Source organism: Sus scrofa, chromosome 1 (genome assembly GCF_054392235.1).
Source record: "Sus scrofa isolate SSC_HxYL_T2T_F1_AM1 chromosome 1, Sscrofa_HxYL_maternal_Yorkshire_Landrace_v2.0, whole genome shotgun sequence".
Classification (NCBI taxonomy): domain Eukaryota; kingdom Metazoa; phylum Chordata; class Mammalia; order Artiodactyla; family Suidae; genus Sus; species Sus scrofa.
In genome coordinates this window covers 43020391-43035739 of record NC_139383.1, presented here as the reverse complement: position 1 = coordinate 43035739, position 15349 = coordinate 43020391, and the positions used below count along the sequence as shown (strand labels likewise).

The 15349-nt window shown below is 40.7% G+C and overlaps 1 protein-coding gene across 6 annotated transcripts in view; it reads right to left on the bottom strand.

The window, feature by feature from the left end:
• FAM184A (family with sequence similarity 184 member A) overlaps positions 1-12584 on the bottom strand; it is a 109241-nt gene extending 96657 nt beyond the window's left edge. For 5 of the 6 annotated variants that reach the window (XM_021088987.2, XM_085016432.1, XM_021089003.2 and 2 more), the window contains exon 1: positions 11921-12584. In XM_021088987.2, the coding sequence (XP_020944646.1) occupies positions 11921-12088 (168 nt within the window). In that variant the 5' untranslated portion in view covers positions 12089-12584. The remainder of the gene's footprint in view (positions 1-11920) is intronic. The other variant, XM_085016433.1, reaches the window with a different exon arrangement.
• Between the last annotated feature and the right edge of the window lie 2765 nt (positions 12585-15349).

The following is a 15349-nucleotide window of genomic DNA, read 5'->3' as shown; positions in this document are numbered from 1 at the left end:
GCTACTGGAACTGACCATAAAGTCAGTGACTTAAAGCAACACAAATTTATTGATAATTATGGAAGTAAGAAGTCTGAAAAGAGTTTGGGCTAAAATATGGAGGTTCTTGGGGAGTATTTGCTTCCCTGCTGTTTCTAGCTCCTAGAGGCCATGCATTCCTTGGCTCATGGTTCACTTCCATCCTCAGAGCCAGCAATAGCCAGTCAAGTCTTTCTCACATCCTATCACTCTGACACTGACTCTCCTGCCTCCCTCTTTCACTCAGAAGAAGCCTTGTGATTATACTGGCCCCGTCTAGATAATCAAGGATAATCTCTCCATTTCAAGATGCTTAATTCAATCATACCTGCAAATGTAAAGTAACATATTCACAGGTTACAAGGTTATGACACGGACATCTTGGAGGTGATGGGGAAGGGGTGGCATTAGTTTGCCATGGTCCAGTTCCATAATTTTCTCTAGCAATGTTCCACAATCCAGAAATAACAATAGAGAAAACAAACAGCAAGAGCAACTCACAAGTGAAGGTTAAAGATATGGAGAATCCTAAAGAGTAATATTAAAGTGACAGGCTTGGCTTCAGATCAAATTCCTAATTTTTTCTACAGCTGTTTATTTTGCTAATTCCTTCATGACCACAGAATAGTCTTATCTGGGCTCCTTTTTCACCAGTATTTTCTGAATAATCACCAGGTGATTGAGACAAGAAAGTGTGTACCCATTTGAACATAACCTACAACTAACAACATTGAAAGAGCACGTTCTTCTAGATCATTTAAGGAAGAAACTATATATCAGGACACCAGGAGGACTAATTATCTGCCAGAGATATTCCATATTTGAACAAATAGTTTTTAAAGAATTTTCTGCATGTTGCATAAAGTTTATCCAGAAACATCTGACCGAATGTGCTGTATCCTCAGGGGGGAAGAGATTTCTGGTTATCTTTAGGTACCCAGACAAAAGCTTTTAACAAAACCAACTCCCACACTGACAGTTGTGCTAGGAAGGAAGTAACTGTAACTGCAAACATTTTAAGTAAATGATGACTATAAAAAATAAGACTTTGTTTTACTTAAAATAAGTCAACATTATATTTTCAAAGGGCTCACTTCATACCATGAAATAATTTATACATTTTATTTCTTTCTCCGACCTAGGGCAAGGTGATAGATCCAAATTCAAATTATGAAAATTACAATTTACATTCAAGGACAGAATCTGACTGTAATTTTACCCCATGCTTATGATTGCAGGTGGCTGCTAGGCGATTAGCAACTCACACATAAGATGAGAATTCCCACCCCCACCATCCCTTCCAGCCTACTCATCTCAGAGTATTTAGGGAAATAATACTCACACTTGTGTGAGGATATTTAGGATGGTAATAAGAGTCAGAGTCTCACAGGCCCATGACAAGATCTGACAAACCAGAGCAGGGCTAAGCAAACAGCAGATGCAAAGTCTACATCCATTTTTAGACAGAGCAGATCCTCATTATTCATGAACTCCTTATTTCCAAATTCACCTACATGCTAAAATGTATATGTAACCTCAAAATCAAACAGTCTATTAGATAAGCTTCATTTAGGCATGCTGTTTGCTGTAAGTTTGCTGTTAATGAATCAACAGTATGTATTAAATAAGGTGACATTGAACAGAAATACACCTAAAACAAGGTTATGTATATTGATGGCTTGATGAAAATGTGACCAGAGGGTGTCAGGAACATAAGCCCTTATTTCCTCCACGTAACTTGATAAAATGTAACTATCTCTAATAATGAGAATCAACTGTGTTTTATTTTCTGTTCGACCTTTACTTTAGATAGCCATGGTCCCTAATAATGTAAAATATATCTCCATCAGAGGAGAAAATATATACAAAAACATACTTGATTGTTAGAGGCAATGTCAACAAAGACCGAACCAAGGGGGAGGGGCCTCGGGACGTGGGTATAAACACTTAGTGACCTCCTCTCCCTACCCAAATTACCTCTTTTAATTTTTATAATAATGCTGTGAGATAGACTTTGTCATTCTTATTTTACAGATGAGGAGGCTGAGGCGCTGCAAGGTTAAAACACTCACTAAATGAGTGAAATTCAAACTGAGGTCTAAGCCACTGAACCACACCTCCAACCTGTATGGCGGTCCCTGCTACCTCACCGGGCCAGTGGCTCTGGGAATGTGGCTCTGGGCCACCCACGAGGGACCAAAACCTAATACATACCTATTAACTCCTAGGTTCAGAAGACTGAAATTTCCCTTATTCCCTTTACCCCTGGTCACTACACAGATTTGTAACCAGAGAATGCATCAACATTATTCTTAAAAGCCTTATTAAAGAAGTTGGAATGTACTAGTATAGCTTCTTTACCTAAGAAACTCAGATATAGATATAGACAGATTCAAAACAAATAAACCAACCAAACAAAAAAGCTGCCTATAATAAAGCATTAAAAATTTGTCAGAACAAATTAACCTCTTGATTAAAATGTTCATCTACTTTATTCTGGTCACAAAAGTCTATAGGAAACAAAATAAGGAAAATTTATAGTCTAAAAATGGAACACTTAATTAACAGGATTAATTAAGAGTGCCTAGCATAGTATCTTTCATGAACTATGTAGTCAACAAAAGTTTACCATCTATATGCATCAACAAGCTCTATCTGAGTCATATTTAAGTATACTTTTCTGTATTGCTCTGAGTGGACCATTACATTGAACACGCAACTTCCTCTAAAAATTACTGGTACTTAGTTTACATAGTGTTTCATGAGGCAAAAGATCTAACAATGGAATACTGTTTAGTGTTTTCTTTATGAAATGTTTTCTGAAAGAAATGAGATTCTGTTAAGACTGTGGTTAAGGATAAACAGGAAACTGTGCTTAAAGAAAAATGCAAATACCTGTGAACATACAGACACACATTTAGCAGAATAAACTAAATCTTTCTAACCAGAAAGCCCGATATCTAAAGTATGCAAATATTTAAACTTTGCACTTCGTATTTTAAGACAGGCATGGCAAATAAAAATGAAAGTAACAGAACTTACTCAGAAATAAAATTTCAGCATTTGGCACAGGATTAGTATATGTTTGGCCTAATCTCCTATAAATGCATTATCAATGAGGATCTGAAAGTGATAAAGGATCTCATGTAATTTATGAAAGGTAGGACTTAAATGTAAGCATATTATTTTAGAAGGTGGAAAATCATTAATCACTATAGTAATTTCTAGTTAACTAAAATAATTCATTCTCTAACAGTTTCGAATAGGGATTTATCCTAACATTTTACCAAAATTAGCAATTTTATTGATAATTTAAATATTAGCAATGTACTTTATGAACCAAGTTTTTATTTTCAAACCTTTCTAAAACCACAAAACAGAGATGGTACATATAAATAAATAGATTAGTAATTTTTATAAGTCATTAAAATACTATCTCCCTTATAATTAATAAGGAGGTACACGGTAGCTAGGTCTATTATTCAAATCCCAAGTATTATGGTTGATTACTAAGTCTTGTTTTTCCATCCACTACAGGTCCTTTGACAGCTTCTGCCTCTTTTTGTATCTCAAAACGACGATAGTAAAAGATATAGGAGAAGTTCCCACTGTGGCACAGTGGGTAAAGAACCTGACTGCAGCAGCTCAGGTGGCTGCAGAATCACAGGTTCCACCCCTGACAGTGCAGGATCCAGCACTACCACAGCTTAAGCTCAGATTTAGTCCTTGGCCCAGGAACTTCCATATGCTACAGGTGCAGCAGGAAAAAAAAAAAAAAAAGATGTAGGACAAGAAATTTACATACTCAACCTCACTACTTTTTATACATTCTTGTCAAAGTTTTGGTAGAAAAGAAAGATGTAATTTAATGAAATAGTTTGAGGCCTACAAATGACAATATTCATTGCTATAGTTTAATTGAAAGCTAAAAATAAAAGGTTTCTTTTCTAAAATATTTGCTTTGGCCTCAAACATTAAGTACACCAAAATACTGACTACAATTGGAGATCCTCAACCTGCAATGATTGGTGTTTTCAAAATTCGTTTTTATATATTAATTGGCTGGCAGTCAGAGACTACTTTCCAATATATTTTAAAGGACTATTAAGTTACGATCAACCTAAAAAGATCACATCTGAAATATAAAATATAAACCTGATAGTAATATTTACCTCACATGTTTATAACATGGTTTTTATTTACAAAAAAAAAAAAAAATCCTGGGATTATTGTGGCACAGTGGAAATGAATCCAACTAGTATCTAATGAGGATGTGGGCTCAATCCCTGGCCTCATTTAATGGGTCGGAGATCTGGTGTTGCTGTGAGCTGTGGGTGAAGGTCACAGATGTAGCTCAAGATCCCACGTTGCTGTGGCTGTGGTGTAGGCTGGCAGCTGTAGCTCTGATTTGACCCTTAGCCCAGGAACTTCCATATGCCACTGGTGCGGCCCTTAAAAAAAAAAAAAAATCTTGAATTCAGGTAGCAATTTTTTCCATCTTTCCTCAGGTGCTCATCTTCCAAAAGGGATGGGGGACACCAATTCCAAGAGACTTTATATACTTTTTATTCATAAAGAGCCTGTAGGATAGAAAGTTTCTGTGGTATAAAAAAAATAGTATGGCATTAAGAATTTCTATTAGTCACACTAATCCCATTTCACTGCATAATATTCAAGCTTATTTGAATGCTCACAGGTTAAAATTTTTTTAATCTCACGAGATAAATGCTGTACAAGAACAGTATCTTATCACCCCTCACTCCACCCCCATCACCTTCTGGCATCCTGGAAGCTAACTGGCTTTACAGACCCAGGTTACTCTTCATTCTCATCTCAAATTTAAGAGACACAAAATTTTCAGAAATACTCATAATTTTAAGAAAGTATAGAAATTACTTATTAGTTAAAATAAATACACTGCTTCAATCACATTTTGCTGAACCCTTATCTTTCATACTATTTTTTAAGAAGCTGGCAACAGCAAAGATTTTCATGAACACACAAAACACAGGTGGGTGGCAGAGAAAAGTTGAAAAACTTCCAACTCACTGCCCTCAGGAATGGGACCAAAGCAATAATCCAATTAAGAAAGCAAACAGTCAAAGGCAAATCATTTAAAATAACCACACAGTAGTAACTTGGACACCAAGTACGACGATATTTAAATCAACATAATTAAAGAATTTTTAAAGTCTGGAATGACTAAAGCTGTTAATAAAAACATGAAAATATTATGACATTTATCTGAGAATACAACAAAATAGCTAATTTACCAAAGCCATAGTTACAAACTCTACAACCTACACACCCAGAAGTTGTGCAGTGCATGGGAGAGGCATGTTGGTCTCAGTCTCATCAAGTCTGTGATTCAGATGGTAAGCAAAGCATGGTTCCAATATGGGGAAAAACAACTCCGTGGCCTTTTAGGAATTGAGTGGGTAGTATTATTTAGAAGGAAAGGCATACACTGCAAAAGGAGGCCAGCTAGTTTAGTTCCCTCTCTCCTGGGCCATTCCAGAGACCTGGGTTTGAGTCCAAGGTCTGCCAGGGACAAACTGTATAATCTTCAAATGACTTAAGGACCTCAACTTCCACACCTAATGGGCCGGTAAGAATCTGTGGTTTCTTCTAACTCTAAACCTTTTAACTCTAAAGGCAGCCCCTTTAAAAGTTTTTAGACAATTGATTAATAGCATATCATCCTTTTGTGCCCATTAGTAAAATATATGAAATTAATTCAAATCACTCAACTATGACTAAAAGATTTCATCCAAGCTACTGCAAAATAGAATGGCAAAGCTGCAATATAACAAGGGAGGGAGAAGATGATACATTTGGCATGTGCCAAACTAAAATAACCCAAGTCATAACCAAAACTGAATATGATGGAATACTATCTAGTAATTCTAACAAAGCAACTAGTGAGAAATTGGGTGCATTTAATACAGAAAAAAAAAGACCTGTTTGAAAATTTCATTGGTTTGGTTTTGAATACAGTAAAGGCAGAATAGGTATTAAATGACTGATTAAAAGACTATTTTTCTGTATTTGCTAAGAATCTGGTCTATCAATTACCTTCTTTTTGAAATGATAAAGAATATTTACTTTTTTTTGGTCTTTTTAGGGCTGCACCCGCGGCATAGGGGTTGAATCAGAGCTACATCTGCCGGCCTACACCACAGCCATGGCAATGCCAGATCCAAGCCGCATCTGCAACCTACACCACAGCTCTGGGCAACGCCGGATCCTTAACCCACTGTGCAAGGTCAGGGATCGAACCCACAACCTCATAGTTCCTAGTCAGATTCGTTTCCACTGTGCCACAACGAATTCCATGAATATTTACATTTTAGACAAAGTGTTTTATATTTTTATTTTTGCATCAAAAATAATAAATATATTATGAAACAATATAGATTTTTGAAGCATCTTAAAGGGGAAGTCAATAAATATTTAAATATTTAAGAGTAATTTAACACAGCTGAAATGATCTAGCATTAATCCTGAAGGATACCAGATACAACTCCATAAAAATATTTACTATCTCTATTACATAGCGAAAGTACTTAGTACATCATCACATTCAATAAATATTTATTAAGTTTTTATATTTTGTGCAAAGCATTCATATTAAGGTTACATGAAAGATACAGTCTTTACACTCAAATTAGAAACAAAGTATATTTATAAACACAATAAACAGTGTTTGCAAATCTGTATTATGAAGTATAAAATAAGAAGCACAGACGAAGGTTAGAGTAATTCAGAGTACGGCAAACCCAAAAAGGCCTAGGTTGGTTAGAGCAATTCTCAGGAGGAGACACAAGTTGGGTATTAAAAGACCACTTTTAAGAAGGTTTTGATGCTAAGCCAAAGAGAACACAAGGACCTGTTCCTGCTCTTTTTCCCTACCTTATAGTAGTCATGTCCATAGGTGATAACTGAACTACATTGACAGTGCAATCAATTAAAGAAGTGTTGGGGGAACAGCTAACATAACAGGATATTAAAAGGGAAGTTTCCACTGAGAACCAAAGACAACAGACATCCCATAGCAAGTGCTAGAATATTCTCAAAATTTTCAAAGGAGGCAGTTGAAAGTGTTGAGGTGCGTAGTTACCTCCTACCCCCAAGAGAAGAGGCTTGAATGAGATTAAAGAGGTGGGTTTTGAAGAAGGGTTCCTCGGGGAGAGCAAGAGGAACAGCTGCCCTTACCTTCCAGGCAAGGGCAGAGGTGGATGCCTGCCCCTCACCTAAAGCCTAGAGGAAAAGGTTCTGATGGGACCACTTGAAGAGCCTGATATGTCTCAAGCACTTTGAAGAACTTACTGCACTGGTATCTGATTCACCTCTGGAAATTCTAAAGGATAAGAAGCTGGATGAAGAGGCATATGAGAGCAAAAGCAAGATGAGTGAATTGGGACCACCTCCAGAATCTGTCTGGACAAAGAATGAGTGATCTTTATGGACCGGTGTAGGCCCTATAAGAGAGAGACAGAGCAAGGTGGGGTGACAGCATCCTCCATCTCAAAGGGTTATCTGGGGCTTGAACAGACCTCAGCAAAATGAACATGCAGGCCCTGCCAGGGCCAAGAGACTGAGGAAGACATAAACAACCAGCCAGAATATAGATGCAATTTCACTGTCAAGCAACGTTAAGGTGAGCCACTGAGGTGGGAGATGGGGAATCCACAGGTGAAAGAACTTTAAACATCTGCCAAGTCTACAACTGCATAGAAGAGCTGGATCACCAGGCACTAATCAAGTGTTAGTCAGCTGCTGCTCTTCTTTCCTCTCTTCCTTGTCCGACTTTGGAGGTGTCAGAAAACAGGATTGGTGAGCAAAGAAGGAGGAACAGAAAAGCCCAGTCAGAAGAAAAAGTCAGTGATGGCCTCCTTCCCTGATTACTGGCTTCTCCCTTTGTAATAGGCAATGCTAAAGGAAGCGTTGGGGAGAAGCTTCATCCTTAATTCAGGTTTGCTCTGGGGTTTTTATCTATTGGTATGAGACATTTCAATAATCAAATTGAGTCTTCAGTGACTTAGTTACTGAAGGGCAACTTGCATTATCTAAAAGAAAAGTCAATTTTATCCCGGTGCACAGAATGAGCCAGTCTCACAGAGTAAATTGAAAGGGAGAGTGAGTGACAAAAGTAAAGCTGTTTTATAATTTCATCCCACTATCCTGCTTTTCAACCAAATGCACTAGAGTCAACACATCCCTGGTACATTCAATGGTAACGAATCCGACTAGTATCCATGAGAACTTGGGTTCAATCCCTGGCCTCGCTCAGTAGGTTAAGGATCCAGCATTGATATGAGCTGCAGTGTAGACAGCAGGTGAGGTTTAGATCTGGAGTTGCTGTGACTCTGGCAAGCAGCTGCAGCTCCAATTCAACCCCTAGTTCGGGAACTTTCATATGCCTCGGATGCGGTCCTATTAAAAAAAAAATCAACACAGTGGAGAGTAGAGAAGTACACAATGTGATCTTATAAAACATAGTTCAACCCATCCAAGCTTCTCTGCCTATCTTGAGATAGTTCAGTCATTAAAAATTCCAGAAATCTGCCATGACATGAGTCAGGAATCTAATAGCAATTCTTTTAAGTGACCGAAATACAATAAACTCACTTTAAAAGGCAGAGATTGCCTTGTTCCTTGATATATCTCAAACACCTAGCAAAGTGCCCCTTACAAAAAAAGATGTTTAAAGAACTATGTCCCTTCCATGAGATGGCTGCTATGTTAAGTTCTTAGAAAACAGAATCTGAACAAATATGCCTGCAGCTGAGAACGCTTTTTAGTTAGCTAAAAATATCTTACTATGTGTAAAGTTATAGTAGATTACTTTCATCCTTGTCCTTTTATTGTCAGCCAAATGTCTAAAAAGGGCATATTGTATTTTCAGTACTATACTATGAAAACACAGAGCAAATGTGAAAGATATAAGGTCTGATATTCAAATACAAGAAAAATTACTATATACATTTTTAAAGAATTTAGCAGAAAACCCTCACAATAATAGTGTCACATAACTCTTTTAATGCAGAATGGCTTATTTTAAAAATAAAGGAGCAATTTAAAAACATATTATCCAGTATTTTACTAATACTCTGTTGGCATATATCTCTTTTCAGTGAAGACTGAATTAAGAGCTTACTATCTTAGAGTCATGATATCATCATCTCTTTTTAAAGATAAGGAAACTGAGGCCCAGACGTTAATGACATGTTCAAGGTTATACTACTAGTAAGTGGTAGAGAGGGAGTTTTAACTCAAGACAGTGTGTCAGGTTCCCAAGCCATGCTGACTGTAATGCTGAAGAGCTGAGTTCTGTTGACTCATTTCCAGAAGAAAAAATCCTACCTTAATGCCTACATTTATAATGCCTAATTTTGAAATACAAGCTATTGCCAAGTTCTAACCATAGTTCTATTAACATATCTCTACTGATGTGAATTTATTAATGAGTGAAAATTTTATATAGCAGGTACCAGTAAAGTTTATAACAGTTGATGTATTACTCATGATATCATTTTTATGGCATAGTAGTTACAATAAATACATGTGACTATAAAATTGATACATAAGGGAAGTAGGTCTTATTGTATGTTTAAGCAACATTCAGGTGTTGGCTGAAACAGAGTCCTATTATCAGACTGTTTCATTCTCCTGCCTTGTCTTACTAAGAGACAGAGGTGGGATTTTTCAGTGTAAATCAGTGGTTCTCCATTTAGGGTGATCCTTAACCCCCCCCCCCCTCTGCCTCAGAACATCTGATAACAACTGGAGACATTTTAGTTGTCACAGCTGTGCATGCAAGTGGGGGTGCTATCAGAACCCACTAGGTAGCACCAAGGAGGGTGATAAAAATTACATCCTATAATGCATAGGATAGCCCTGACCACTCCCAACAAGGAATTATCTAGCTAAAACGTCAGCAGTGCCAAGGCTGAGAAACTACATTATAAGGGGTTAAATGTGTGAGGCACTTAGCAGAGGGGTGGCATGAGTGTTTAGAGACTGTAACTACAAACACTAATGGGAGTCCAGGTAATACACAGTAAAGATTAGATGTAGTTCTCAAGCCATGAGGAGAGCACGGTATGAGGGCGGCTTCCCGCTTCATTGGATCTGAGATGGGCAGTGAGAGAAAGTGATTGCAACTTCTATTAATACTCCCACCTTGAAGGGCTGGACTGAATTTTTTTTTTTTTTTTCCCAATAAGAGACAGGAAATTGAAAAAGCCTAAGTAAAATGAAAAGCAGTTTACTGGGAAGAAAAGTCTTCTTTCTTCTTTCTTTCTTTCTTAAACTGCACACAGTTCCACTACCAACCTATTGAGCATTTCTACAGCAGGGCCCTACAGAGTTACAATCTAAAATAAGAATAATGGATGTTTGGGACACACTATAAGAGAAAATCAAAATGAATATCCATATGCTTCATTCTGGACATCAGTATTCTGAAGACCAAACGTGATTTCAGGAAGCCTGGCTTTTAGCTCCCAAATGAGTAAACACTCTGATGCTAGACTATTGTTCCTCCTTGGGCCTTCCTTGCCCTGAATTTGAGGACCCTCTGTCACGACAGGAAACAGTAAAAACCAGACATGCAGCATCCTCTGGACCAGTGCCGACATAAAACAAAACCCAAACACCAACAAATGAAATTTCCCACAATGTTGCCTTGCTCTTTGCATGGATGAGATTCATTGTTATGTACTTGCATCTTTTCCTTTGCTCTTCCATTTGATTCCTCATGCTTTAATCCTTTAAGTTATTTTCCTTTTACTCTTAATCACATTTCTTCACCAAAATATTTTTACTTTCTTGTCATCTCTTTTCACTCCCATTTCTTTCTTTTCCTCTCTTCCAACTCTGCCTTACTACTTTACCCTTTCAAAAGTGCCAGCTAGTAATGGAAGTATGTAAGTAAGAGTTTGGGAATTGAAAGAGTCAGACTTTAGAGGTTATCTAGTAGCTAACCCCTGGCTTTCTTCAAGTACCAACATTCCTAACAAGTGGTGAGTCGACTCAGTTTAAACACATTAAGGTCTATCACCTCTACTAACTTTCAGAAACCACGAATCACTTCTTCTCACTTAATGGGTATTGAAAGATTGCTCCCAAGATCTAAACAGAGCAATATAATGGAACTAAACTGCTCCAGCTCCACAGACACCAATTCTTTCTCATTAGCAACACTTACTAAACTAGAAAAAAGCTCACCATCCAAGGAAGATCCTAAACTACAGGTGGCCAAATCTGCAGGCTATTTGCTCTTTCAAAATTATCTTCTGTTAGATTGAAGCACTTAACTAAATACACACACATGATTCATCTAAAAAGCCTTGTTGAACGTTTTGAAAGGATAAGGAATGACTCATTAAGTCCCAAAATGGGATGCAAGGTATGTTTCACCCTCCTACATCTCCTAGAAGATTTATTTTTCCCTTAACTACATAACCAATAAAAGACACTGATGATTTCTGAAGATTCCAGGTCATGTTGGGTAAAACAGTACTGTACTTCATACAGTACTAGAGTATAAAGCCTCGTGGAGCCTTGACAGATGTACCAGAGCAAAACTAATGTGACTTATTTACTGTTCAATAAAAGAAGATCCTAATTTACTGTGTACTGGCTCAACCCTAAAGGGTAGCGGGGTACAAGTCCCAAAAACGCAGCCGTGCCTTGGAGCTGTTTAGTTTAAATTAACGTCACTGGTGTTGCACCGAAGTTTTAAAGGTTAAGAGGTAAGTCTCTGGCTGTTGATTTCCCAGAACAGCCCCCTTCAACTCGCCCGGGGCGCAGGGGCATAGCCTCCCAGCCGGGCGGGTGGGCCCGGAGTGGCCCCTATGGGGTCTCCGCGGTGCCCACCTCGCAGTCGCGCCCTTACCTTGGTGAGCTGGGCGATTTTCTTGCTCATTTTCAGGTGCAGGTCCTGGCTATAATCCATGCTGTGCCCCGCCTGATGCGCGGCGGCCGGTGAGGGCGGGAATTTGGCCGCCCCGGCCGCCGAGCCGCCGTAATAGTGCTGCTGCCAGCTCATGCCCGGGGTCGCCATCTTCCCGGCAGACCCCGGCCGGGGCACCGGTCCCCACGCTCGGGGGGCGGCCCGCCGAGCAACGGTGACTGGGAGGCGGGAGGCGGGGCGGCCGCTTCTGGACCCCACACCCGGCGCCGGGCTGCGGGGGCCACCCGTACCCACCCACCCGCGATCCCCGGGTCACCGCCGTCCAGGGATGGGGCAGCCCCACCGGCCCGAAGCTGCGGGCTACACCGGCGCGGGGCAGATGCCAGGGGTCCGGCAGCGGCCGCGAAAGCGGCGGCCCGGAGCTGGATCAGCTCTCACCCGCTCTTCAGCTCGCGCCTGCGGGGGCGTCGTGACCGGCGTGGCCCGGCAGGTCCCACTCCCACCGGGCACCCGGGACCCAGCGAGGCAGCCGCCACCGGGGCTGCGGAGGGAGGAGGAGGAGCGGGGCGGGCAGCTGCGGGGGGAGGCGGGGACATAGAAGAGGACGCGGGAGTCGCGGAGCCGCCGTTACCAGGGCGTGCGGCCCGCGGAGCGCGCGGGGACCGCCACGTCATTTCCCCGCAGCCAAGCTCCGCCTCGCGCCGCCGTTGGGGCAGCCGACCTCGCAGCCTGGCAGCCCCGCGGCCCGTGCGGGTCCTTCTCAAGGGGCCCGTCACCAAGGGCTTCCTCTGCGGAGGGGACCCCCGAGCTCAGTCCGGGCGATGGTAAGCCCTGTGTGCCACGCGAGCCAGAGAAGATGGGACCGTGGTCACCTTCGATCTGCAGAACGCGTGCCAATGTACTGAGCCTTTCCACGTGCATCATCGCGTGCGCTGGGCCCAGGCGGCTCTTCCCCGGAAAGAGCGGCAAACTCACATCCAGCTCAGTCTCAACCAAGACCTTTGCACCTGAGACACGCGGAATGACGTCGCCGGGAATCCGGCAACTCCTACCCAGGCCCTTTTTTCCAAACTTACACATAACATTTAGTCCGACCTACTATGTGCCAGGCACTGCCCCTCATTTAATGCCAAATATCTATGTGTGGAAAGAACACACGTAATCAGTGGATTGGTATAGCATTGCACCACTGCTTTTTCCTAGTCTAATGGAACTCTGGACAATTATAGATGAAGTCTGAAAGTAAAGGGGAAAACTGGAGCTGGAAAGAGAGGTCAGCACCTTGTGTCATTACTTGTGCGTTTTCACCTTACAAAATATGTTATCGCCTACTAATTTTCTCCTAACATCTCTACTCCTGCAAGTCAAATGATTTTCTTTTTTAAACAAATGACCTGTATTTAAGTAAATCCGTTGTTTTAGGGCTGCACCTGCGGCAAATGGAAGTTCCCAGGCTAGGGAGTCAATTCAAGCTGCAGATACTTGGCCTATGCCAAAGCCAGGGAAACTTGGGGTCCTAGCTGCATCTGTGACCTAGCCCGCACTTGTGGCAACAACAGATCCATAAACCACTGAGGAGGGCCAGCATCCTCATAGAAACAACGTCTGGTCCTTAACCCGCTGAGCCACAATAGAGACTCCTGTTTTAGAGCTTTCTTCACACAAACTTTAAAAATACAGAATTATTGAGTTCCCTGGCTCCTCAGTGGTTAAGGTTCCGGCATTGTCACTGCTGTGGCTTTGGTTGCTGCTGTCTCATGGGTTCTAGCCCTGGCCCCAGAACTTCAGCATGCCCCAGGCATGGTAAAAAAAAAAAAAAGTAGAATTATGCCTATTCTTTAAAAATCCGTTCTCCTTCAGTTTTGCAGGACTGAATCCCCTTATGTTATAATGTGTAATTTCTACTTAGCATGCAACTAACCATCATATAAATCCGAGATTATTAGCAAATCCAAATGTGGGCCATATTAATGTAAAGTACTTGATTAGAACAAAATCTAAGCCAGCAAGATGAAGATTCCCAGGGCAGGGATCCAATCTGAGCTACAACTCCAGCAACACCAGATTCTTAACCCACTATACCACCTCAGGAACTCCCAAATAGTCTCTTGACATACTTCTACAACTGTTGGAATTCCAGAAAAGAAGCTTGGCTGCCTCTTTTCCCAGGTGCTAGGTACTCAGCCTTCCCTCTAATAGAACTTCCAGAAAGTAAGTTGTCTAGTTCCAAGGTTCTGAATGGAGCAGATGGCCAGAAACAAATATGCAAATTTTGCTCCCTTCTTAAGTGCTAATGATTAAATGAAATTAAAGAGAATTAGGAACTAAAGTTCATCAAATTTAGGCATGGAAGATTCACAATCATTTTAGAACTCACATCCTTTACATTCTAAGCAGAAGTGTAGGCTCAAAATGCTCCCAAAGTTTCCTTAAGTTTTATAGCTAAGTCTTGCAAGAACAAAGAAAGTGTTTTGTTTTTTGTTCCTACAATATAGTGGAAAGAATACAGGACTGGAGTGTTCCCGTGGTGGCGCAGGGGAAATGAACCCGACTAGAAACAATGAGGTTGCAGGTTTGATCCCTGGCCTTGCTCAGTGGTTAAAGATCCGTGAGCTGTGGTGTTGGTCTCAGATGTGACTCGGATCCCATGTTGCTGTGGCTGAGGCATGGGCTGAAAAAAAGAATGTAGGACTGGAAATAAGACCAATGTGTAGCCTCAGCTGAGTCGCTGATCCTGTTCATCTCTCTTCTGGAAAGACAGTGTTATCAGATCCTTCCAGCTCTAACTTGGGAGATAGGGGTTGCAACTCTGGTCCACTGGTAGTTCATTCTGAAACCCATCACATTCATTCCTGCCATTGCTATATGACATGGCCCTAGAGGAGCTTTTTCCTAAATACTCAGCTCAATAGAACCCAGTGTAATTCTGAGAATTTAATAGTTTTACTTGACCACAATGTGATAAACCAGGTCATCTGATATAAAATGCTATTTAATTATAAATAAATACATAGAAACATAAAAACCAATATACTCATAATTCTATTACCCAGAATCTCAATTTTTAAAAATCTAATAAAGGAGTTGTGTAATAGGAGAGAAAACAGGAAAAGCTAGCTAGGCAAGAAATCTTTATTTAGCACCTGTTTCTCTCATGAGATGGTTTCTGTAGAAATATTTCTCAAAAGCCCATTGTGTGCCAGGTGCTGCATTAGGTGCCGAGGTAGCAGTGATGACTAAGAATAAGTCTCTGTTCTCAGGAAGTTAGCAGTCCAGTAAGAAAGACAGGCAAGTAATAAGGTGCAGCACAGTGTGGTGTCAGTTAAAGGAATTCCTGAGAGAGGCCCTTTGGAGTGTCAGAGAAGACTTCACACACGTGGAAAGGTCATGTCTGAACGGACTCCTGAAGGA